Source organism: Protopterus annectens, chromosome 2.part1, assembly GCF_019279795.1.
Source record: "Protopterus annectens isolate FY-2018-M chromosome 2.part1, PAN1.0, whole genome shotgun sequence".
NCBI classification, from domain to species: domain Eukaryota; kingdom Metazoa; phylum Chordata; order Ceratodontiformes; family Protopteridae; genus Protopterus; species Protopterus annectens.
In genome coordinates this window covers 324,576,372-324,604,191 of record NC_056729.1, presented here as the reverse complement: position 1 = coordinate 324,604,191, position 27,820 = coordinate 324,576,372, and the positions used below count along the sequence as shown (strand labels likewise).

Below are 27,820 nucleotides of genomic sequence, written 5' to 3'. Positions count from 1 at the left end.
TTCTCAGACATATGTTTCCCAACCAGGCCTGGGTACCTTGATGGAAGCTGGGATGGCGGAAACTTTCAGTACGTCTGCTGAGGTTAATTAGCCATCAGATCCTTTTGGCGGAGGGGAACCACGGCTCTATCAGTCGAAAGGCCCTACACTTACACTACCATCCACCCAGACGTCGCTCCCTACTCTCTCAACCTTCTGCCCCTACAAAGAGAAAACTAAAACTAAAACATCCTGAACCTCAACCGGATCCTGGATGGGAAGTTTTCTCTCAAAGTCTTTCATTTTAAGGCATTCCAGGCCTTACAGACACAACCACTACCAGCTGCTACCCCTTCAGGGGCTCCTTTAGAGGTATCAGAGGCTCTTCTGAGGAATCACTTACCTATAGATCACAGATAGACTCTCCCAAGGATTTTATTACCTCAGAGGAAGAGGATCCCATCACCCCTGAGTCTCCTGGTGAAGAATTCACCTTTGGAGACACCATTTCCCTCCTGAGGGAACATTTTAAATTGCAGGCCTCAGAGGCCTCTGACACCAAGAAAAGATACTTTGACCTACTGCAAATGGAACAACCATCCCCTTCTGCCTTACCCCCTTTGCTACCTACATTTCAGGATGTCTTCTTGGCTGCCTCACGTGCCTTAGCCTTTTAATGTCCTGACTATTTTTACAAGGTCCATCTGGGCACCGAATTCCTTTAAAAAAAAACACCAGCAGACCCAGCAGTTATTGCAGTCTCTACTGATAAAACATCTAGACAATTACTTTCTGCTGCTCTCTACCTTACAAACAAAGACACCAAGTTCATGGACAGACCAGGGAAGAAAGTATATACTTCCTCTACTCTGGCTATAAGAGCTTTCAACTACCAAACACACATGGCTAGGTATGTCTTTGACACTATTTCCAAGGCTTCTATCCTCCTATCTGAAGTTCCTAATTCATCTATAAAATCTCAAATAGCACCCTACTTTCCACAGCATCTCAAGTGACTAGGTACTCCATCAAGTGCAGTTATGATGCTGTGAAAGCCTCTTCAAAGTCTGCTGCATCAGGATCAGTGCTGAGGTAATATTCCTGGATGAGACTTCAGCCACTTCCTATGGATGTGCAAACTAAATTGCTTGATGCCCCACTGGACAATCAAGCCCTCTTTGGAGAGGCTTCAGCAGAACTACTTAAATCCCTCCAAGAAATGGGAAAGGAACTTCAGAACCTCAAACATTTGTTGGTGTCTCCTATCCACAGATATCACAGAAACTACCCACAGAGAGCCTATTTTGTCAGGAGGCAGTCCTCTCACCCCGCTCCTCAGTCGAAGTGATGTAGGCAACCTAGGAAAAGCTCTACTCCCAGGTTTCCTTCCACGCCTCCTACCACCCCCTTTCGGAGCCAGCCTGACCAAATCAGACCACCTCCACTGTGACTCACAACTACTAAGCCCAAAACCCCCCTGTCATTTGACTCACCTTCTCCCTACCCTCCTGGCAGAAAATCACTTCTGAAAATTGGGTTCTCTCAATCATTCAGAGGGGATACTTTATGACTTGGCGGATGCTACCCCCCTTTCAGGGAATTCCACAACCTCCAGCAATCCAAATTCACCCCCCCCCCCCCCCATCATCCAACAACTGCTAGCTCAGGACACCATAGAGCACCTGCACCCCAGAGAAACAAAGGTTTTTACTCCAGAATGTTTCTGGTACCAAGGAAGGATGGCCCATGGAGGCCAATTCTGGATTTATCTTTCCTAAACTTGTTCATGAAGGTACTCTGTTTCAGAATGATTTCCTTACCCTTTATTCTACCACTCATACCAAAACAGGCTTTCATGGTCACTCTGGATTTGAAAGATGCCTACCTCCACATCCCTATACACCCAGATTACAGGAAATTCCTATGCTTTGCAGTAGGTTCCTGGCATTTTCAGTTCTCTGCATTGCCCTTTGATCCACTGCTCCTTGAGTGCTCACAAAGTGTCTAGTACCTTTCATTGCTCACTGTAGAACCCAGGGTATACAAATATACCCATATCTAGATGACCTGCTAATTCTCCATCAGGACCACCAAGTCCTTCTACATTACCTACAATGGGTGATCTCTACCCTAACACTCTTAGGGTTTACTATAAACAACTAAAAGTATCACCTCTACCCAACTCAAGACCTGGTTTTCTTGGGATGCAGGATCAGAACAGACAAAATGAACGCTTTCATTCCAGACCAAAGAATCCTGGACCTTTGCCTATACTACAGCAAACTTATCACCCTCACCTCCTTGCCAGCATGAGAGTTCCTATGGATGTTAGGCCACATGGCTTTCCTAATACCCATGTTGCCCATGGCAGGACTCCACATGAGAAAAATCCAATGGATTCTGAAAAAGTTAACTCAACACTCCCATCCTCTGGACCCCCCCCCACACTACTTCAGTGTCTGAAGAAGGAACTTCAGTGGTGGATCTCTGCCATCCACCTCAACCAGGTCACCCCCTTACAGGTTCCAGCCCCCCTACAACAAGTCTCCACAGATGCATCAGACATAGGTTGGGGTGTAGTACTACTACACAACCAGAAGCAATTCACCGTGCAGGGAAAATGGTCCACACTAAGACAAAAGGACCATATAAACATCAAGGAAATGAAGACACTCCTTCTAGCCCTACAAACTTTCAAGTCAGCTCTATGCCCAGGGACCCTGAAAGTGGTCACGGACAATATGACTGTCCTGTGGTACATAAACAGGGAGGGGCAAGATCCTACCCGCTTTGCAGCTAGCCACCCAGATATGGACCCTAGCATCATCGCTCCAGATTCGTCTGGTAGCAGTGTACATTCCCTCTACAGAGAACATTATGGCAGACTCACTCAGCAGAACTTCAGCTCTCTCTCACGAATGGATGCTTCACAGAGAGGTATTCCTATATCTTATCCAAAGGTGGGGTATTCCGCAAGTAGATCTTTTTGCCTCCTCCAAAAACAGACAGATGCCAAGATTTTGCACAAGGGATCTGCATCCACAAGCATGGAAAGTGGCCACCTTCTCCTTTCCTTGGAGGGAATGTATCTCTATGCCTTCCCACCCTTCACATTGATTCAAAAAGTCCTCCTGAAGATATAGAGGGGCAAACCCAAAACCTTGTTGGTGACCCCCTATTGGCCAAGACAGCATTGGTTTCCCCTTCTACATCTATTAGCCAAGGGCAATTATCATACGTTACCCCACCAAATAGACTTGCTCACACAGGACAGAGGATCCCTACTACACCCTCAAGTGAACAATCTAAAACTGACCTTATGGGTGATAGGATTCTAATCCACTTCAGACATCTATACTCAGAGGATGTACTCAATGTTCTGCAGGAGGGCAGAAAACCTAGTACCAGGAGAAATTATGTATCTAAATGGAAGAGATTCTCCAGGTGGTGTCAAAGGAAAAAACAGGGCCCTATGATTATTCCTGTTCCCTTGTTCCTTTCCTATTTGTGTGAGCTCCTTCACTCAGGATTAACTTATTCTTCAGTTAAAGTCCATTTATCTGCCATCTCTGCTTGTCTGCCCATGTTACCGCCTCTGGCCTCTAGATTGGAGGTTAAGCTTTTCCTGAAAGGGAAACTTCATATTAGACCCCTCCTTAAGCCTATAACTCCCTCTTGGGACTTGAACTTTGTCTTAGAAAAACTTACATTGCCACCTTTTGAACCAGCACATTCAGTGTCCCTAAATCTTTGCACCCTGAAAACAGTGCTGCTAGTGGCCCTTACTTCCACCATGAGGGTATCAGAGGTACAAGCTCTTATGGCTCCCCCCTTACCTTATTTTCCACAAGGACAGAGTTGCCCTCAAGACTAACCCGTCCTTCATGCCTAAGGTGGTTAATGAACTATCTTTAAACCAGACCGTTAACCTACCTGTTTTTACCCTCACCCTAAAAATCCTTCAGCGAGGACTCTTCATTCACTAGATGTCCATAGTCAGCTGAGGTACTACTTAGACAAAAGCAAACCTATTAGAAAGTCTGACCAGTTATTCATCTTCCACCCTAGGGCTCTAGGGAAGGCAGTCTCCAAACAGACCATTTCTGTGTGGATCTCTAAGTCTATTGGCATATGTTGTTCTTATCATAGAAAAACCTTACAAGGACATGTCAAGTGGTACTCAACCAGGACAACTGCTTCCTCAGCTGCCTTTATTCAAAGGGGTTGATTTCACCTCAATTTTAGAAGCTAATACTTGGGCTTCAGGGCACACATTCACCAAACATTACAAACTGAACCTAGCCTTAAGAGCTAGATCTGGGTTTGCCAGATCTATTCTTCAGGGCCTCATTGACCAGGGGACTCCAATCCTCCACCCAGGCTCATACCTAAAAGCTTTGGTACTCTCCCTACTGTAATGAATACTGCAACATGAGAATAGAAGGGCATAGAATAGTTGTTTAAGAACTTACCATAACCTTAGATGTCCTTCTCTTCCACGTTGCAGCATTCAGTCCCTCCCTCCTACCCCCTCTACTTGACCTGCCTAATATGCCTTTACTTACCTGTGGGGACATAGTCCCCCATTACCTTAACTGCTCCACTATACACAGCCTGTTAAGTACCCTGTGATCTAGTCTACATGCGAGTCTCAGGGTTCTCCCAATTCAGACCCTTCTTAAACCTCCAGGAGTACTACTATATGCGGCAGTCCATTCTGAAGAGGGTACATGCAGACGTCACTTTTATACCCTACGTCGGTTTATGGCTCTGATAGAGGAGGTCACACTTACCCTCCTGAACCAAAGACTTTGGAATACTGGCCGGATGTCGGCACTGCAGGCAGCAACCTCCCTACTGTAATGAATACTGCAATATGAGAATAGAGGGACATCTAAGGTTATGGTAAGTTCTTACATAACTATTCTTTTTCTTCAGACAAGTGCGTTGTAGTACTCAGGATTAATGTCATTCATAGTCACGTCTGATCTGCATGGAGCTGAATGGCAGTAATAGATAATTTGAAAGAACATAAGCCACTCAACTGAGTAAAACAGCCATTTGGCAGAGCACCCTACCATACTTCTCAAGTACACAGCACAGGTAATACATGGGAAGTATGTATGTGTGTGCACATTCATTTAAGTGTTTTCCTTACAAACACACACACCATGCAGATAATTACTTTTATGACCAGCTGTGTGACAGTGAATGTGGAGTAGAACAGAGCTATAGATTGCCACTCTGCTGTAGTCAGCCTCCCCTGTTGTATATGATAGAATACAGTCAGACACATGGATATATTCACTTACACATACACACACACACACACACACACACACACACACACACACACACACACACACACACACACACACACACACATACATCTGGTGACAGCATGCTCTGCCTGGTGCACAATCTCCCCATGTGTGGGTCATTTCAGGCAGTGGCCATCTAGCACAGACAGACAAACTTACAAAACCACTGCTACAGTAAGCTGTAAACACATACAGTCACACTAACTGCTCATCCCCTCCTGCAGTATACAGAGGCATACATATCCATATACACACTGCACTACAGTTCTTAGCTGGATTGGCAAGCTTTGAAGGGTAAAGCTACTCAGTTTTTTATCATGCACAGATTTTGTGCACTCCTGTGTATAGATTGTGCATTGTACAGAGATCTATGAGTCACTGCACTAGTGAAGTATCCCTGTAGAGCATTGCAGCAGAATGCTCAAGAGTCCAGTTATCATTAGCCATATGTAAAGACATGTATTTATATGCTCCCCTGAAACCCTGACTACTTAGTTGAATAAGGCTAGGCTGCTGAGCAGTGTGGTGATTATGAATCACCATCGGTTTATGTACAACACAAGTGGTTTTATTTAGTATGCAAACTGTCTATGAATTCCACCCTATTTCAGCTGAAACTTCATATGTGTTTAGCTGGTATTTAGAAACATCTTTTGCAAAATTTCTTTCATTAGGTGTGTTTTTCAGACAACTGTGTGAAAATGACAAACAGAATGATGCCACAAAACTGCTTGAATTATCATCATAAACAGTTATATAGTAAAAGCTTGCATAAAATAAATGGTTCATGTTTTACACTTTCCTTACTGTAAAGTAACCATCATTACATCATCATCACAGAAAAACAATATATGATACCTAGTCATTGTTTTCACTGGGTGTTTAAAACTTAAAAAAAATCATATACACACACACACACACACATATATATATATATATATATATATATATATATATATATATAAACCACATGAGAAAACATTGCACATCTCAATATTCTGCAGGTTCACAAATTAAATGGTACAATGAGGTATTTATAAATCATTAAATGGTCTCAGATTTTGCTCTTTTTATTTCAAAGTAATTCAAAGTGAAATTGCTGTTAAAAAACGTCTCCAAAGCATTCGACATGGTCAACCATTCCACCTTAATTTACATACTTGAATCCCTCTCCTTTGACAACCTTGCCACTAAATGGTTTAAATCTTACCTTAGCAACAGACAACAAGCAGTTCTATGGCAAAATCAACTCTCTTCTCTCCTACCCATAAACATTGGTGTGCCTCAGGGCTCCATTCTTGGACCACTTCTATTCTCCCTTTTCATTAATGATCTCCACTCTGCTATCCCTCAAGCCACCTGCATCCAATATGCAGACGACTCTACCCTTATCTGCTGTGCTTCTTCTCCTCATGAACTCTGCTCACTTACTCAAAATATCTTCAACTCAGTTGAAACATGGTTCCATAAACGTTCCCTCTTACTAAATGCCAAAAAAACTAAACTTCTTCTCTTTACTCCCACCACCCGATCCTCTTCATTACACTTCACCATTTCCTCTAATAATACCACAGTTATCACACCCGATCCTACAACAAAACTGTTAGGAATAACCATTGACAATAATCTCTCTTTTAATCAACACATTAATAACACCATTAAATCAGTCAACAGAAAAATAGGGTCCTTATACCGAATTAAACCCTTCCTAACTGAATCGGCTAGAGCCAAGATTGCCCACTCCCATCTATTGTCAACACTGCTCTATGCTTCACCTATATTTACCAACCTTAAGAAAGCCAACCTTAATAAACTGGCTATATTCTACAATAACATTGCCCGCTTCGCCACTGGCAACCCTTCAGAACCCACCACTGTATTAACCTGAAACAACTAGGATGGCTGGAATTCCAAAACCTTCTGCTCATCCCCCAACTAAACATTGCCCACAAAATACTGCACCAGCCTTCAAACACCCCTATACTTTCAAGTTTTAATCCCATACAATAATCTTAATTCCCTTCGTTCTTCTACTAAACTTATGGCTAAATTAACAAAGTCCAATAACTCAGCTGGTGACTCTCTCTTTTCTAGTACAGTAGGAAGGAACTGGAATCTGCTACCCAGTGATATAACACTAATCTCATCACTGCCCCTCTTCAAACAAAGAATAAAAGAACATCTGAAAAGTCACTGGCTCTGTTCCTGCACTAAACCTGACTAAACTTCTATCGCTCTCTATCTTCATTTCCTCCCTTGCATCTCTCTCCCCCTTCCCTGAACAATTTATCTTTTTTACTTACCTCTTTTCCCCTTCACTGAAAATGTGTTTAATCCTTTCTTTTCCTCTCTTTTTTTTTACATTACTCTTACTTTCCTCACACTTCTCCTCCCTACACACCTTTCGCTAATTTTTGCTTCTCTGTAGTTTATTTATTTATAGGTAATAATATTAGTTCCTATTAGTAAATTGTTTTTACATGCAAATCTTTCCTTTTTTGACTTTACAATTATTCTGGAGTTTTTTTGCTTGTATTACACTTCAAATGTTGTATGTTTTTTATATATACTGTGGAGCTTTTCTCCCCGGGCCTCTACTGAAAATGGAAATATATCCAGCTAGACTAGCCCGGTCAACAAATGTAAAATAAAATAAATAATAAATATTAAAATCAGAATCCTGATGCCATAATATCAAAAGTCCAAAAATATCTAAAAAAAAAATTCTTGATTGTTGAATCTTCCTATCAGTGTAGACCCAGAAACACATGCTACTATGGGTCATGAAGGGGGTCAAGTGTATGATTCTGATATTTTTTACCTTCAGTATTTTGGTTATTAGACATTATGGTGTCAGGATTTTGATTATAGATTCATAGATTGTTATTATGCTAATGACCTGGGGAGGGGGCTTTCTAAGCCTAATAAAGTTTTCCCAAAAGAATAATGATATCCTGTATCCAAAAAGGAGATTGAGAACCAGACATTTATAAGCTATCTATGTTGAAATGGGACATGGGTGCCAGGCCTGGTGTAAATTTCCTATTCCCTATCCACTGGTCTAGGTTTCACTTAAACTGGGTAATAGACAAACTTAGCTTAACATGGGTGGGAAGCCTGTTCCATAGGAGGGACTGTCTCTAGGACACATATCTGTCTCTCCAGCATGTTCTGTTTAAGTCACAGACAAAATTCAGGTTCCTAGACCTTGTATTTCTGGTACTCTTTGATTTACGAATATTTAAGAGATTCAGAAGTGCGAAGTTTGTGGATGCCTTGTAAGCCAAGCATAGATCACCCTTCAGCAATCTGTAGGAGACTGAGTAGACAGAAAGGGCTTTAAGCCACTCTGCATAAGGCAGGTTTGTTATGCCTTGTATTCATTTTGCAAGGAACCTATGAGGTCGCTCTAGTTGCTGCATATGCCTGGTCAGGTACATACCAAAGGAAGCATTGTACTCTTTGATTGAGATTATTTTTGAGATTATGTTTCAACATTTTCGTAATAATCCATTGAAAACATTTATTTTTAATTCTTGTAGTTTTTGCTTCAAGTTTGCTCAGTGAAATCATTTAGGTGGTCAGATCATTCAAGAAAAGGAAAAAGGAACATGATGAAGAAATAATCACATAATTTCAAGAGCATTAATTAACAAACAGTAGGAACAACAAGATCCATTAGCTTACACGTTTAGATTTCTGTAATTGCTCTTAGTTTTAGATCGAAAGTGTAGGGTAATTTGGCAATTCACACCTACGGAAATGCAAATTATGGAAATGCAGGTTCGGTTTTTGTGCTAGTGAAAGGTAGTGTTAAAGAACTTTTTATTTTATAACCTAATTCAACTTGCTATCTTTCCTGCTGTTTCCCAAGCTCAGCACTTAGTATGTCATAACATAACATCAGTGCTACGTGTTTACCTTAAGATATGGATGCAGAATAATATGAAGGACAGACATTTGACATTGGAAACCATATCAATAAAAAGCCTTTGGAGAACACCGCTTCATCTTTTCATCTACATAGAAACTTTTGGACACTGTGATGATTGCCTTGTTCCATGTAGTTGTGGGAGATGATGCTCTTCTGTTAGAGGTACCTGGGGGCATATATTTTCTGAAGGTCCTGTACCATGTAGTAACAAATACAACAATTCTGTGTACAGAGCTGATAGTTCTAATTCATTGTAAAGAAACAACTTTTTTTTTGTTTAGTTAGTATGAAGAGTTGTATGAAAGGTTGGACACTAAGGAGGGGGAAAAGGACCTGTACCGATTGGCTAGACAGAGGGATCGAGCTAGTAAAGATGTTCAGCAGGTAAGGGTGATAAAGGATAATGAGGGAAACGTACTCACAAGCGAGGAGAGTGTGTTGAGCAGATGGAAGGAGTACTTTGAGGGGCTGATGAATGAAGAGAATGAGAGGGAGAGATGGTTGGATGATGTGCGGATAGTGAATCAAGAAGTGCAGTGGATTAGTAATGAGGAAGTAAGGATAGCTATGAAGAGGATGAAGAATGGAAAGGCCGTTGGTCCAGATGACATACCTGTGGAAGAATGGAGGTGTTTAGGTGAAATGGCAGTGGAGTTTTTAACTAGATTGTTTAATGAAATCTTGGAAGGTGAGAGGATGCCTGAGGAGTGGAGAAAAAAGTGTTTTGGTACTGATTTTTAAGAATAAGGGTGATGTGCAGAACTGTAGTAACTACAGAGGGATTAAATTGATCAGTCACAGCATGAAGTTATGGGAAAGAGTAGTGGAAGCTAGGTTAAGAAGGGAGGTGATGATTAGTGATCAGCAGTATGATTTCATACCAGGAAAGAGCACTACAGATGCGATGTTTGCTCTGAGACTGTTGATGCAGAAGTACAGAAAATGTCAGAAGGAGTTGCATTGTGTCTTTGTGGACTTAGAGAAAGCATATGACAGGGTGCCTAGAGAGGAGTTGTGGTATTGTATGAGGAAGTCGGGAGTATCAGAGAAGTATGTAAGAGTAGTACAGGATATGTACGAGGGTAGTGTGACAACGATGAGGTCTGCGGTGGGAGTGACGGATGCGTTTAAGGTCGAAGTGGGATTACATCAAGGATCAACTCTGAGCCCTTTCTTATTTGCAATGGTGATGGACAGGTTGACAGATGAGATCAGACAGGAGTCCCCGTGGACTATGATGTTTGCAGATGACATTGTGATCTGTAGTGAGAGTAGGGAACAGGTGGAGGAGACCCTGGAGAGGTGGAGATGTGCCCTAGAAAGAAGAGGAATGAAGGTCAGCAGGACTAAGAATATATGTGTGTGAATGAGAGGGAGGATAGAGGAAGTGTGAGGATGCAGGGAGTAGAGGTGGCGAAGGTGGATGAGTTTAAATACTTGGGATCAACAGTTCAGAGTAATGGTGAATGTGGAAGAGAGGTGAAGAAGAGAGTACAGGCAGGATGGAGTGTGTGGAGAAGAGTGTCAGGAGTGATTTGTGACAGACGAGTACCGGTAAGAGTGAAAGGGAAGGTCTACAAGAGGGTAGTAAGACCAGCTATGTTATATGGGTTGGAGACAGTGACATTGACAAAAAGGCAGGAGTCAGAGCTGGATGTGGCAGAGTTAAAGATGTTAAGATTTGCACTGGGTGTGACGAGGGTGAACAGATTAGGAATAAGTATATTAGATGGTCAGCCCAGGTTGGAAGGTTGAGAGACAAAGCCAGAGAGGCAAGATTACATTGGTTTGGACACGTGCTGAGGAGGGTTGCAGAGTACATTGGGAAAAAGATGCTAAGTATGAAGCTGCCAGCTAACAGGAAAAGAGGGAGGCCTAAGATAAGTTTTATGGATGTGGTGAGAGAGGACATGCAGGTAGTTGGTGTGACAGTGCAGGATGCAGAGGAGAGGAAGAAATGGAAACAGATGATCCGCTGTGTTGACTCCTAACTGGAGCAGCCAAAAGAAGAAGAAGTTAGTTCAATGGGGCCTCTATATTCATTGAAATGAAACAGCTTGTTTTGTTCAGTTTTTCAGTCCCAACTGATGTGACTTATTAAAAAATGTCATTGATACTGTTACTAGTAAAAATATCACTAACAAATGGTGAATGTATACCCACACTTGTTTTTTAAATATGATGGCTCCCCCGCAACATTTATGTGGCAGAGACAGTATAAACCAAGTTAAACTAGCTTTGGACAAAGTACCAAATTCAATGTGCAGATGAAATCATATTTCAGTTATATTAAGTAAGAAAATGCTACTTCATCTTTAGCCCAGTCACACAATGGTGATGTTAAAGTGTGTGTGTGTGTGTGTGTGTGTGTGTGTGTGTGTGTGTGTGTGTGTGTGTGATTGTAGTTTATAACTGTTACATTTAACTACAACCCTTTTAACTTTGACTACCTTCACCATTCTTTTACATGCACATATATTTATTCTTCAGCACAGAAGCCTTTCAGTAAATGTTTTTTAGTCGAAATTACATAGATAAAATCTCCCTGTGTCTGCACATTGAAGCGTAGTTACCAAGTTAGAACAGTTCAAGTTCTGTTGACGAGCATTGAATGATGATGCTAGTATTTATCTGTTCCCTCTGCAGTCTTGCTCATTGTATGTATGTGCTTCCTTGCTGAGCAGATGTCATGGACTGTGTGTCTTTTAAGAGTTAGTGCTACTTTTGGCATGCTTGGGCAGTGGTACATGATTTGTGAACTAGAGCCAACTGTGCCAGTGAATCATGATTTCCGAAGTAGAACCAGTCTTAACAACAGATGCAGAAAAGTAGAAAGATAAAGCAGCTCACATTTGTTAGTCTAAGGGAAATGAGCCTAAGAGTTAGGCTTCACCAGAGAGTCTTGAGTCATTTTGGTAATGATCGAAGTGAGAGTCACTCATTTGCATGTCAAAATCTTGCCATGACTCCTCATGAAGAAAGCAGATATTTTCTGCAAATGCTTCTGTTTTATAGAAATGGCTGTATAGGTTGCAAGTAAAAGAAAATATACATAACTGGAAGTCCTGACAAATGTAGATAAAATTAACCATGAAACTGCCAAGCAGAAGTTTCTACAATAGCAAGTCATGGGCAGTAGTTGTGAGCTAGTAAACAAAAGGTGATAGGCTATACAAGTGGAGGACTGCCATGATAACTGCACAACTGAGTAGAAAGCTGGAGAGGAGTGTGTCCCAGTGAAATTTGTGATGCAGGCTAGTTGCAGGTGTGAATCAGTTCAAACGAAAATATGGTGTGATCTGTTTGGCTTGATCTGTCCTTGCTACTTGTAACAGTTTTGTGATGTTTTTATTCAGTATGCCACGCAGATGTTTGTCACTTGCAAATCAAGCATGCGTTCTTAAGATTTGGGGTATTAACACTGGTAAATGATGTCCTCATTTTTGAAGCTGCCAAACTATAAAATTTATACTAAGCAGTTTGGTTTACTTTTTTACATGATTTCAGAAGGTATTGTAATTTATTTTGTCATTTTCTATATTGACAGGTTGGAAAAAGAAGCTTCAGAATGCTGTTTTCCGGGAACTCAATGTGTAAGTGATGTGAACTTAAAGTCTGTCATTGTGCATCACTGTCTTAATCAGGCAGTCGGAAGATACAACTATCCTGTTTACAAATATTTCATGCCTATTATGAATGCATGCAAGGAGTACTGTCAGTTTACCACACTTGGCTCAGTTTATACTGTATTCTAACAGGCATGTTTAGTCATTTTGCAGAACATTTGGTAGATGTGACCAGAGTATGAATCGGCATCAACCCTCCCTTTCCCATTTTGTACATGGCATCAGGATATCACATCATCAGTGACCATCACCTAGAACTAGCCCTGCCACAAACAATATATGTTTAAGTTGCATGTGATAGGATTCAGCCTAGTGATTCCTTAATGCAAAGACATTACTTGCAATATTATTGTCTGTGATTAGTTTTGTGTGGTCTAGAACTGAAAGAACTGTGGTAACTAAGAGGAAGGTGTTAAAATAATTATTTTAAATTGAAGGTATCTTGCTTGTAGCTTTACATTTTTTCTGCTCATTGTTTGAACTTTAAATTTTTAGATATGTTTGGAGTGTCAGAAAAGCAGTCAGAAGACCTATGTTTTTGTTTGCCTGGTTAGAGTACCAGGCTGTAGTAAACTAAGTAAGTGGTAATTTGTGCATGAAAATGAACAATGTGTGAAAATAGAAAAACAAGTTTTGCTGAAGCAATCCAAACTTTCCAAGGCTGCTGCACCCCTCCCCTCTGATCCACAGTGCACCAAACAGCCATCCTTCTTCAGGCCTTCCTAACCATGCTTCACCCATCACCAGTTTCCTAAATGAGTCCAAGCTGCTCAGGATTTTTTTTTTTGCTGTATCTTTTCAAATTTGGGATTATTCTTGTCTCCTTTCATGATTTCTTAAAAGTCATGTTTCACTGCCTTCTTGACTCTTTTCTAGTGTTAGAGATTGTTTGTAAAAAGGGTTTTCTCCATTGGATTATATCTGTCTCTACTCTTTGGGTCTTTACCTATTGTTTTCTGTCTTATGTAAATAAAAACAGTATTTTTCTTGTATAAAGCAAATTTTCTCTTATCTTCTGTCCTCTTGTTTTTCTTTGTGGAACATTGCTGTTGGTGATTTATTGTATTTCTCTGTGGGTTTTTGGTCCCCCCTTGAGACAGTTTTCTCCATCCTTGCCCCAGTGCCACAACGGTTTTACCAGCTAGTCTCCTACTTAACCCCCCCCCCCGACATACTCTGGTGTCACTGGGGCTGGGCATGGATCCTAAGGGCATACTGAGGGTCCAACATTCTCCACTTTTGTTGTGGATGGCATCTTTTAGATGCCCTTCCCACTCCCTGCCCTGCCTCCCACATTCTTTGATTCATCTGAGGGCCACTTCCTTCTTTGGATCACACCTTACCGAGAGGAGCATCATCAGTGAATGCTCTCAAATTAGGATGGGCTCACCAATCCCTCCCTGCCACTCCATCAGTTGCCCAAGCCACTAATCAAACCTGGGACAACTGGGACATAGTTAGAGCTTTATCCCTCTATGCCACTGGAGTGGCTGTACTTCTCTTTCAACCTTTTTGAAGAAATGAGTTTCTGTTGTAGACCGTGTTTAATAGTAGTGTCAGTTTTTGCCATTGTTTTGCCTTTTGTGTTTCAGGTTGGGCTTGCCCCCCTTATCCACAGCTATGCAGCGAGGGTTTCATAAATGCTCCAATAAGGAAAATATTTTACCACAAGGCAGCCGCATTCAACGTGTGTTTTGCTTGGGAAAGTTCAGTGGGAAATCTGATCTGAGATATGGAAGGACTTTACACCTGCCACCTATCAACGTAATAGGGAAAGACTTGGGCTGCATTTTTCCAAACAAGCTGCTCAAATTTTGCTTTCAGTCTTGACTAATGTGCCAGTTTTTTCTTGACTTCAAGGGATTTTTGTGCATCATCATCACTTACTGCATCCAGGACTCTGAGGCAGCAGAAGTCTTCAACCGTCAGAACTGAAGATCAGCTTCATAAAAAGATGAGACATCACCATCTCCATTTGGATTTTAAGTCATCTATTAGCACTATGGAGCTTTTCATTAAAAAAAGATGATTGTTGCATGTTATGGACTCTCGAATCTGCGGTTCTCCTGTTACTGTAGCAGTACGTGGCAATCAGACAGCTTCTGCCTTTCTTCAGACTCTGTCCCATGTTCAATCAATGTCCAGTAGAAGTGAAAGTTGTTTCCTGCTTCTCAACCTAGACTTTTGGAATTTGGTGAAGATTGTTGCTTTCTTACAACTAGGGTTGCCAACTTTTCAAATGGCCATAGTGGGGCATTTTCGGGACACACATCAGATTTTACAGGCCGACACATACCCACGGTCAGTAAAAAGGATAGAACTTTACTTTTTTGCTTAAATAAAAGCTTATTCTTGTAGCAGTTTAGTTGCTTATTCTGTTTCTTGTAACGTTTAGGTATTTTAGATACTGAAACAACTATTTTATGCAATTATTACATAAAATATGGGACATAATTATGTCCTACAATCTCAGGACATTTGCCATTTTTAATAGTTTTGGTCAGGACACTACTGCCCAAAGAGGGACTGTTCTTCGCAAAGTGGGACAGGTGGTAACCCTACTTACAACAGTTTATTGCAGTCTGTGCTCCTCCTGGTGCAAGCATTCCCATCTCCTTAACCCGTTGGTCACCAGATCTTCTTCATTATCACTGATCTTTATGCTTCTAGTCCTTCTGAAGCCAGTTCAGTGGTTATGTGGTCAGTGCTTTTGGGGTTCTCTCAATTTCCTGTGATGCCTTGGACTCCTCCGTTGATGTTGCATATGATATTGTTGACAGCACAGTCAGTGACAGTTTCAAAGTTGTCTTCTTGGCTGGTGTCAGCACTGATGCCAGCACCTTCTCCATTGACAATGATGTTGACATCAGTTTTTCCCACTCTGGCAGAGGGAGTGCTCAAGTTTTAGACTCATTGTTGAGTTCATCCATGATGTTCACTCTTACTTTTTATAACCTCCTGCTGTTTATACTGTTTCAGTCATCCATTCTGCCACGGTGAGGGCTTTGCCCAAGAATCTAGCCTTTTTTGCTGCTTTACTTTGTCCTTTGACCTCCCAAAAAGGCTAGTGGGACCATTACTTCTAAGAGAGTCTGTTCTTCTACTTCAGAGCAGAGAAGCTCTTCCTCTTCTTTATCTGACTCCCCTCCTAGATCCTTAAGAAAGAAAAGAAGAGCAAGGAAGTACCTGAACTCCCCTTCACAGTTCTCCAAGCCTTATATGAATGAGAGAAGTGAGGACGGAGATTATCTATTCCGAAGGTGAACCCATATTTGCATAGATGCTGTAGAGAATGAGACAGAAGGGGGAATAGCCCACTGACTGCTTGATCTGTCCTGAAACAACTTTCCAAAAAAGAATATCTGTCCACCAAACAATCTTCATGGGTGGTCTACCCAGCCTTGGGTATTGTTACATTGGCTACTGAAGTTGCTTGGGCTGCCTTGGACACACAGGCTCTCATCCTAAGGAAAGCTGACAGTGTTCTGTGTCCACTCGGAGACTAGACTGCTTGGACAGAGACCCCCATGTTTAGAGACACTGATTTTTGTAGTGGCTAAGACCCCTACCACACAGAGTCCTGTGCTTCATCCCCCTGACAAATTGTCTCATGTGGTTGACTACCTGGAGAAATGCCTATATATGTTGTGTGTGTGTGTGTGTGTGTGTGTGTGTATACATATGTATATATATATATATATATATATATATATATATATATATATATATATATATATATATATGGGTCTACTTTACATGATCGAACTTTCAAATGTTCGCCTTTCATATGGCCAAGACCATATGATCAAACATTTAAAAGTTCGAACATATAAAGAAAAAAAATGAAACAAACAAAAAAAAGAAACTAAACATTTCTAGCAGGGGGGGCAAGCCCTCCCTGCACCCCCACACCCCCTGCTATTTAAATATACCAACTCTGAGATCGCAGTCCATTGCGGAAAATGGAAATCTTCCCATTCCGCACTGTATGAAGATCTCCATTCAGACCATTCGAACTTTTAAAAGTTTGATAATATGGTTTTGGCCATATGAATGCCGAGATTTAAAGGTTCGATGATCTGAAGGGGATCCATATATCTATATTTATCTATATGTGTGTGATATATATATATATATATATATGTGTGTGTGTGTGTGTGTGTGTGTGTGTGTGTGTGTGTGTATGTATATGTAAAGATATACACACACAACACCACACATACACACACTTAATGTTCTCATCCTTTCCTTTGAGGACACTTTCTTGCCTGGACAACTTGGTGGAATTCTTCCTTAAAATTGCAGATGAGATTACTGTCACTTTAGTGCAACTGATCAGTGGACTCGCAGTAAGAAGTTTTTGTCTCAGTTGATCACCCTGTCAATCATATCCAACAGGAGTGGCTGTACTTCTCTTTCAACCTTTTGAAGAAATGAGTTTCTGTTGTAGACCGTGTTTAATAGTAGTGTCAGTTTTTGCCATTGTTTTGCCTTTTGTGTTTCAGGTTGGGCTTGCCCCCCTTATCCACAGCTATGCAGCGAGGGTTTCATAAATGCTCCAATAAGGAAAATATTTTACCACAAGGCAGCCGCATTCAACGTGTGTTTTGCTTGGGAAAGTTCAGTGGGAAATCTGATCTGAGATATGGAAGGACTTTACACCTGCCACCTATCAACGTAATAGGGAAAGACTTGGGCTGCATTTTTCCAAACAAGCTGCTCAAATTTTGCTTTCAGTCTTGACTAATGTGCCAGTTTTTTCTTGACTTCAAGGGATTTTTGTGCATCATCATCACTTACTGCATCCAGGACTCTGAGGCAGCAGACATCTTCAACTGTCAGAACTGAAGATCAGCTTCATAAAAAGATGAGACATCACCATCTCCATTTGGATTTTAAGTCATCTATTAGCACTATGGAGCTTTTCATTAAAAAAAGATGATTGTTGCATGTTATGGACTCTCGAATCTGCAGATGTTCTTCATCTCACATTGCTGCAGTCCTTACATATGGGTAGTCCGCTGTCCTCGGTCGGCCCGAATACCAAAGTATAAGGCTGACGTCGGTCAAGGCGCTTAGAACTGACATCAGAACGTCAGGGTACAAAAGCGCATGACCGACGTCATATCCTCAGTCTTTTTTGCCGCATGGTCCGATGCAGGGGGGAGACTTTGATATTGCAGGATGTGGCCTCTCAGGAGGCAGGTCAGGCTGAAGGGGCTTCCCAGGTTACTGTACTCCCCTCCCTTCCTAGGGTGGTTAGGCCCTCTCCTTCTGTTTCCAAGGCTTCTCCCAGAGGCAGGCCAGGTTTAGCTTCTGTTGGGGTCTCTCCTAGTGCAGCAGGGTCTGTGCCCAAGAAGCACATGCTTAAAATGGCAGAAGATTTGATTACTCTGATTAGAGGTTCTTTGCCCCCTCCTGATAAGAGGCCTAGGGCGGAGCCAGAGTTGGGGAGTTTTGAGCAGGCTTCGGATGTTTCTGAGTCTTCGCGTGAAAGCTTGCTGGAGTAGTCTCCTTATTCTGATTCTGATGCAGATGATTCGACTCCTTCTGCTTCTCCTCCAGAGGATTTTTCTTTTCAGAGACTCTTCATTCCATGAGGGAACATTTTAAGTGGGAAGGTCAGGACTTCTCTGATTCCAGGAAAAGGCTTAGGGAATTTTTGCTTTTGCCCCAGCATAGGCCCTTGGCTATACCTCCTGTTCTGGATGTTGTGGAAGATGTGTTTGCAGAGGCTTCACTTAATCCTGATTCTCTGCCTCCTGCTCCTGTTAAACCGGATAGGTATTACAGGGTGCCTGAGGCTCATAAATATCTTTATAAGAGTCCTAGGGCGGACCCAGAAACTGTTAGTCAGGGACCTAAGGGTGTCAAGGCCTCTGTTGTAAAAATCCGGTTCCTCCAGATAAAGAGGCCAGAGCTTTGGATAGATGGGGAAAGAAAGTCTATACATCTTCTACCCTAGCTATGAGGGCTTTGAATTGCCAGTTTCATATGTTGAAATATCAAAACTATCTTCTTTCTCAATTGAAGTCTAAGGTGGATGCTCTGGCGGAAGGCATTGAGTGTAAAGAATTACAAGATTTGGTGCATGTTTCAGAGCAGGTGGGTAAGCATTCTTTACAATGTGGTTTTGATGCTGTACAGGCCTCGTCTAGAGTGGCTGCCACTGGTTCAGTTCTTCGCAGGCACGCATGGCTGAGGGATCAGACTTTATCTGACCATGTTAAGACAAGGATTTTGGATGCTCCTTTACAGTCTGATGTGTTGTTTGGTTCACCTGTGGAGTCAGTCTTGAAGAAAATGGAAGACAAGGCTAAGTCCATGCAGGCTGTTAAAGATTTTTTGCAAGTGCAGCCTCCAAAGTTTAGTAGAAATTGGCCTGCTAAGGGGTGGACGTATCCTTCTTATGATTCTCAGTCTAGGGGTAGATCTAGACGTGGTAGGGGCAGAGCTCAGATTTCTTTCAGACCTAGAACAGGGAGTTCTCCTGCACAATCTTCGGGTGAGGGCAGGGGCCAGTCCTTTCGTAAACAGGCCCAATGACCTACCTTTTCAGCTGCCAGACCCTTCTTGCCTGGCAGCTCCTTTGGGAGGAAGGTTGGCACTCTTCAAGGAAAATTGGAATTTGATTACCCAAGACAAATGGGTATTGGATATCATACACCGAGGTTATAAGTTTTATTTCCATACCTTGCCTCCTTTCAAAGGCATGCCGGACGTTCCTCCTCAGCAAAGACTAGAGGCTCACAAACAAATTTCTCTGCTACTTCAAATAGGGGCCATACAACCGGTCCCTCTGCCAGAAGTGGGCCTAGGATTTTATTCTCGCCTGTTCCTAGTACCAAAGAAAGGGAACACGTGGAGACCAATCTTGGATTTATCTATCCTCAACACATATCTGGACATTCCCAAGTTCAAAATGTTGACGTTACAACAGCTTTTACCTCTGCTGGGCAAAGATCACTGGATGGTGACTCTGGATCTCAAGGAGGCTTACCTTCATGTTCCTATCAGGCTCAGTTGCAGAAAGTATCTGCGTTTTCGGGCTGGGACTTCTCATTATCAGTTCTCTGCATTGCCCTTTGGCTTATCTACTGTGCCCAGAGTATTCACGAAGGTTCTGGCTCCAGTGATAGCTTTCTTCAGGCTAAGAGGAATACAGATCTATCCTTATTTGGACGATTGCCTGATTCTGGCCCAAGGAAAGGACGAACTTCTTCATCATTTACAGTATGTGATAGCAGTGCTAAGATGCCTGGGGTATTCTGTGAACGAAATAAAGTCCAGTCTAGTACCCTCTCAGGACATGTGCTTTCTGGGTGTGAGACTGAATACAGCATCCCAGATGGCCTTTTTGACCCCGGACAAACAAAAGAATCTTTCTCTTTACTTCCATCAATTGTCTCATCAGTCCAGGCTGACTGCAAGGACAGTCCTTCAAGCCTTGGGGTTCATGGCATCTTGTATTCTGGTACTTCCCAATGCCAAACTGCATATGAGGAAGCTACAATGGTATCTCAAAAATGTATGGACACAGCACTGCCAAGATATGGACACTGTCATTCAGATAATACCTTGCATTCAAAAGGAATTTTTGTGGTGGGCTCAGGAATGTCACCTAAACAAGGGACTCTCTGTGACCCGGCCAGAGGCGAGTCAGATTCTAACGACAGATGCCTCAGACAAAGCTTGGGAGCTCATCTAAATGGAAAGTGGGTACAAGACACGTGGCCTGCCAGACTTCAACATCTACATATCAACTTGAAGGAGATGTTAGCAGTCCAATTTGCATTAATAGCTTTCAAGGATTTACTTCTTCCAGGGCAGGTGTTGGTTCTAACAGACAACACAACTGTCATGTGGTACATCAACAAGCAAGGGGAACGATTCTTATCCTCTATGCAGACAAGCAATGATTTTGTGGGAGACTGCTCTCAGTTTACAGCTAAATCTTCAGGCAAGGTTTCTGCCGGAGCACAGAACTCCTTAGCAGATGTGTTGAGCAGACAAATTATGGATCCCCACGAGTGGAAATTGGATCCTCATGTATTTCAGAAATTGACAGTGTTATGGGGAACTCCAGACATAGATCTGTTCGCTTCTCCACTAAACTACCAGCTGCCAAAGTTTTGCACAAAAAGGTTTCATCCCACAGCTTGGAAAGTGGATGCTCTCTCATTCAATTGGAGCAATCTTCATGTGTATGCCTTTCCACCTCTGCCTCTCCTCCCAAAGGTCCTCCTGAAGGTCAGACAGGACAAGCCAAAGATGATTTTAATAGCTCCAGATTGGCCTCGACAGCACTGGTACCCATTACTGAGAAGTCTGGTACAGGAGCCTCCATGGCCTTTGCCTTCGATTCCACACCTGCTGTCTCAGGAGAACAGTCATTTACTCAATGTCAAACTTCACTCTCTACATCTAACAGCCTGGCATATTCTGTTTTAAACCCTGGAGGGTCTCAGCTTCCACAGCAAGTTTTGAATGTTATTTTGGAGGCCAGAAGGCCTAGTACAAGGAAAGTGTACGCAGATAAATGGAGGAGGTTTTTATTTTGGAGTACAGCAAAGGAATTTGATGTTTCTAAGCCTAATTTAAGTGTGGCTCTTCAATATCTTACTGAGTTACTGGACAAAGGTTTGTCCTTCTCCTCTATTAAGGTTCATGCTGCAGCAATTTCTGCTCACTATGACTGTGACCCACCATTGTTTTCTCATCCTTTGTTTAAGCAGTTCCTTAGAGGGGCAAAGAATATAAGACCGCCACGTAGAGCTCCTACTCCTGCTTGGGATCTCAATTTTGTGTTGGAGAAACTCACTCTACAACCTTTTGAGCCTGCAGCTACTGCCGAGTTGAAATATTTATCATGGAAGACTGCTTTTGTTGGCCATTACCTCTGCAAGAAGGGTTTCTGAATTACATGCCCTTATGGCGGTTGAGCCTTTCTTAATTTTCCATAAGGATAGGGTATCTTTGCGTACTAATCCTTCCTTTATGCCTAAAGTGGTTTCTAGTGTGGCTTTAAACCAAACTATTCATTTGCCTACTTTTATGCAAAACCCCAAAATAAAGGGGAAAAGATTTTGCACACTTTGGATATACACAGGCAGTTGCGATATTATTTGAGCAGAACTAAAGGGTTCAGGCAGTCTCAGCAGTTATTTGTTTCTTTTGCTTTGGGTTCTCAGGGCAAGCCTGTTTCAAAACAAACTATTTCTAAGTGGATTGGGTTTTGTATTACTTTCTGTTATTCCCATCATGGTAAGGAGATTCCAGCTGGGATTAGGCCTCATTCCACTAGGGCTACTGCCACTTCTACAGCTTTTTAAGGGGTGGCAACTAAAGATATTTTGGAGGCAGCTACTTGGAGTTCAGTGCATACTTTCTCTAAGCATTACCACCTTCCACTTTACTCTAAATCTAGGGCTGGTTTTGCCACTGCAATTTTACAGGGCATTTTGGCAGCTCCTAATGCTTTGTAGTTTTGCCATCCTCCCTTACCTCTGCTTTGGGATTCTACCCATATGTAAGGACTGCAGCAATGTGAGATGAAGAACATAGTACAGTTTTGTACCTACCATAAATGTAGATGTTCGAAGATCCACATTGCTGCAGTCCAATTTACCCTCCCTCCTTCCCCTCTGTAGTTAGAGGCGGTTGTGGTGGTTTGGGTTGTGAATATTGTAAATATTGTAAATAGGATTAGTGCAGGGGTGGTTAATTGTTTTTTTGCTGTCTTTTGGTTTTGGCCTTTCTTTTTAGGGCCTTCTGACATCTGGGGCAAGAAAAGACTGAGGATATGACGTCGGTCATGCGCTTTTGTACCCTGACGTTCTGATGTCAGTTCTAAGCGCCTTGACCGATGTCAGCCTTATACTTTGGTATTCGGGCCGACCGAGGACAGCGGACTACCCATATGTAAGGACTGCAGCAATGTGGATCTTCGAACATCTACATTTATGGTAGGTACAAAACTGTACTTTCTCCTGTTACTGTAGCAGTACGTGGCAATCAGACAGCTTCTGCCTTTCTTCAGACTCTGTCCCATGTTCAATCAATGTCCAGTAGAAGTGAGAGTTGTTTCCTGCTTCTCAACCTAGACTTTTGGAATTTGGTGAAGGTTGTTGCTTTCTTACAACTAGGGTTGCCAACTTTTCAAATGGCCATAGTGGGGCATTTTCGGGACACACATCAGATTTTACAGGCCGACACATACCCACGGTCAGTAAAAAGGATAGAACTTTACTTTTTTGCTTAAATAAAAGCTTATTCTTGTAGCAGTTTAGTTGCTTATTCTGTTTCTTGTAACGTTTAGGTATTTTAGATACTGAAACAACTATTTTATGCAATTATTACATAAAATATGGGACATAATTATGTTCTACAATCTCAGGACATTTGCCATTTTTAATATTTTTGGTCAGGACACTACTGCCCAAAGAGGGACTGTCCTTCGCAAAGTGGGACAGGTGGTAACCCAGTTTATTGCAGTCTGTGCTCCTCCTGGTGCTAGCATTCCCATCTCCTTAACCCGTTGGTCACCAGATCTTCTTCATTATCACTGATCTTTATGCTTCTAGTCCTTCTGAAGCCAGTTCAGTGGTTATGTGGTCAGTGCTTTTGGGGTTCTCTCAATTTCCTGTGATACCTTGGACTCCTCCGTTGATGTTGCATATGATATTGTTGACAGCACAGTCAGTGACAGTTTCAAAGTTGTCTTCTTGGCTAGTGTCAGCACTGATGCCAGCACCTTCTCCATTGACAATGATGTTGACATCAGTTTTTCCCACTCTGGCAGAGGGAGTGCTCAAGTTTTAGACTCATTGTTGAGTTCATCCATGATGTTCACTCTTACTTTTTATAACCTCCTGCTGTTTATACTGTTTCAGTCATCCATTCTGCCACAGTGAGGGCTTTGCCCAAGAATCTAGCCTTTTTTGCTGCTTTACTTTGTCCTTTGACCTCCCAAAAAGGCTAGTGGGACCATTACTTCTAAGAGAGTCTGTTCTTCTACTTCAGAGCAGAGAAGCTTTTCCTCTTCTTTATCTGACTCCCCTCCTAGATCCTTAAGAAAGAAAAGAAGAGCAAGGAAGTACCTGAACTCCCCTTCACAGTTCTCCAAGCCTTATATGAATGAGAGAAGTGAGGACGGAGATTATCTATTCTGAAGGTGAACCCATATTTGCATAGATGCTGTAGAGAATGAGACAGAAGGGGGAATAGCCCACTGACTGCTTGATCTGTCCTGAAACAACTTTCCAAAAAAGAATACCTGTCCACCAAACAATCTTCATGGGTGGTCTACCCAGCCTTGGGTATTGTTACATTGGCTACTGAAGTTGCTTGGGCTGCCTTGGACACACAGGCTCTCATCCTAAGGAAAGCTGACAGTGTTCTGTGTCCACTCGGAGACTAGACTGCTTGGACAGAGACCCCCATGTTTAGAGACACTGATTTTTGTAGTGGGTAAGACCCCTACCACACAGAGTCCTGTGCTTCATCCCCCTGACAAATTGTCTCATGTGGTTGACTACCTGGAGAAATGCCTATATATGTTGTGTGTGTGTGTGTGTGTGTGTGTGTGTGTGTGTGTATACATATGTGTATATATATATATATATATATATATAAAATATGGGTCTACTTTACATGATCGAACTTTCAAATGTTCGCCTTTCATATGGCCAAGACCATATGATCAAACATTTAAAAGTTCGAACATATAAAGAAAAAAAATGAAACAAACAAAAAAAAAGAAACTAAACGTTTCTAGCAGGGGGGCAAGCCCTCCCTGCACCCCCACACCCCCTGCTATTTAAATATACCAACTCTGAGATCGCAGTCCATTGCGGAAAATGGAAATCTTCCCATTCTGCACTGTATGAAGATCTCCATTCAGACCATTCGAACTTTTAAAAGTTTGATCATATGGTTTTGGCCATATGAATGCCGAGATTTAAAGGTTCGATGATCTGAAGGGGATCCATATATCTATATTTATCTATATGTGTGTGATATAGATATATATATATATATATATATATATATATATATATATATATATATATATATGTGTGTGTGTGTGTATATGTATATGTAAAGATATACACACACAACACCACACATACACACACTTAATGTTCTCATCCTTTCCTTTGAGGACACTTTCTTGCCTGGACAACTTGGTGGAATTCTTCCTTAAAATTGCAGATGAGATTACTGTCACTTTAGTGCAACTGATCAGTGGACTCGCGGTAAGAAGTTTTTGTCTCAGTTGATCACCCTGTCAGTCATATCCAACAGGATCATGCTGATGGCTTTCAGTGTGGTAGAAGGTGCCGCTGCGGTGGTAGCTGACTGTGGGCAGCAGTATTCATTGCCATGCTTTACTCTGCCTCATCAGTTTTGCTGGGAATTCAAAGATGATTTTCATGAGCACCAATTTCCTTGGCCATGACAGTTTCGGTTCTGCAGTAGAATAAGCTATATGCTAAGGATATAACAGCCATCTAGCTTCTAAAGCTTCAGGGCAATGTCTACATGCCCAAGCTATTCATCAGCTTGAGCTGAGCTTAGTAAAAGAGAAGTCTGTGAGGCAAGCCTTTCAGAGCTTTCCTGCCTCTGAAGAGCCTCTGTGAGGTTCAGAGGATTGATTATTAGCTAATGCTGTGCCATTGCTGGGCAGATATATTCCCTTCAGGGGGAAAAAACTTCCACTTTACTTTTCATGACAGAAACTGTACTTTTTTTTGTAAAATATGAATTTAAAGCTGGGAAGAAGTGTTTTAATGACTGTCTTGTGACTTTTAGCAACCTTTTAGTGGGAGTGTGACTTTTTTACTTTTGTGGTAAAAAGTTGTTAAAACATATTGTAAACTATTTTTTCTTAGAGGAACATTTGTTTAATTAACTTTTGGGGGCTAGGGTAATTGTTTAAAGTGCTTTTTATTTTATTTTTACTGGGAAAAATTACATTTTTACCACATACCTTTTTGCCAGGCTTGCAGAGGTATTGGGCATCTTTTTTCAGCTTAACCATAGAACAGCCTGTCAGTTCTGTGGTTATTTCTTTTTCCATCCAGAAAAAGAAGAAAATTACTGAACAACTTTGCAACCACAGCAGGTTGCTGAAGTAGACACTTCCTCCTCAGCTGTTGTAAAGGCTTTGTTAAACAGAGCAGAGACGCTCTTGTTTGTCCTGGAAAAAGAAGCAGAGAAAGCTATGCCCATCCCTACATCCCTAGTGAGGTTTTTCCTGTCAAAAGTGGGTCTGTTTCTTTACACATGCCTGTCAAAAAGAAACAAAAACTCAGATATGTCTTCTCTTGTTTCAGTTATTCTTGATAGGTGTGATTTATTGGTCTTAGCTCATTACTTAATTCAGTATGACTGCTTCTGGTAAAAGAAAAAGGGATTCTTCATTTTCTGAGGAGACTCAAGAGACTGAACCTCAAAATGAGTGTTAAGGGGCATACTGTGTAATTTTCTGTTTCACTGTTGACTCTGAGTAAAAGAAGGCTTCAGCCAGTCACTTTGAATGATTCTGTTTCTCTGGAGCTGTTTCCAGAATGAATACATTATTTCAGTGGGAAAACAGTGATGTTTCTAAGTCCCTGAGGAAGTATTATGATTTGTTACAGCTGGAATGTCCAGAACTTGAGGGTATTCATCTTGTTCTTTCTGCTTTAGAGAATGTTTACAGCCAGCCTGCCGCCACCAGGAAAGCAGATATAAAGTTCCTCGAGCTTCAAAGTTTTTATACACCGATCCCAGATTAGACTAAGCAGCTATTGCTTTAGTGAATGCAGCTGTTGCTAAATGTTTGGTTAATACCAGTCCATCTCTTTCTGACAATGATGGGAAGGCTTTTGAGAAATTGTGAGAAAAGTGTATTCTTCTGCAACACTTGTTTTTAAAATTCTCAGGAGTCAAGCTAGGATGCTGAAGTTTATTCTTACCTTCTGTGAGAATATGAGGAATGCTCTGTCGAATGTTTCCCCCTCTGATGACAAATCTGTTTTGTGTAACTTGGTTGCTTCTTAGTCTGAAGTGGCTTCTCATTGTTTGAAATGTGCATATGATTTTGTTGATGCTACTTCCCGGCCTGCTGATACTGGAACTTATATGAGGAGGTTTGCCTGACTGCATTCTCAGAACCTCCTAGAGGATGTCAAAAATGAGAGTTTAAATTCTTCCTTGGATAGAGAACTAGTTTTATAACCTGCTGCAGAAGTCCTTGTTAAATGTATTGAAAGAGATAAAGTGATTCATGGAATCTCTCGTTTTTTTTTTTTTTTTTTTTGCTTTACTTAGCTAAGCTGGCAAGTGATTTAATGCTCTTCTTACTACCTTCTTTTTAAAGTCAAATTAAACTGACCCAGCAAGCTGGTGGTAAGCAGTCATTTAAGAAGCTGTAACAATTTCCAAAATCTAGAGGAGCCCTGTAAAACCAGGATAGTCACATCTGTCTGACTATTTACAGACTTCCCCTCTCACTCTGCAAACTTTAAATCCATTGAGGTTATTTTCAGCAGTGGGTGTCTCTTCCCTCCTTTTTTCCAAGGGATTTCCCCCTTTCTTGCCAGACTTAACACTTCTTTTCCATCCTGTCATGGATTAATGGCTCTCTCAGAAGGTGTTAGTTCTTCCTCCTTCTCCTCTTTTAGGAGATGGGTTTTATTTAAAAATGGTTCTGATATCAAGTTCTAAATGTTATCCCTTCTCATTTTGTCATCCCTTATTTTCCAGATGTGTTTTCTAGTGGCCTTAGTTTTAAAAGCCACATATAGTCATATTCTTAGATGTGCATTTCTGAAGTTTCTAAAGGTTTCTGTGTCTGGATCACATCATTAGTTTGTCTGCATTACTCTTTGGTGTATTCACTGTTGTAAGTATATTTGCAAGGTGTCTCTCACCTGTCATAGCCTACTGCAGACCGCAAGGTATTCAAACTTTTC

The 27,820-nt window shown here is 41.6% G+C and overlaps 1 protein-coding gene across 1 annotated transcript in view; it reads left to right on the top strand.

Moving 5' to 3' along the window:
* Nucleotides 1–27,820, top strand: part of TBC1D19 (TBC1 domain family member 19) — a 2,958,314-nt gene that overhangs the window by 252,026 nt on the left and 2,678,468 nt on the right. The window contains exon 3 of the mRNA XM_044062152.1: nt 12,782–12,827. Within this exon, the coding sequence (XP_043918087.1) occupies nt 12,782–12,827 (46 nt within the window). The remainder of the gene's footprint in view (nt 1–12,781; nt 12,828–27,820) is intronic.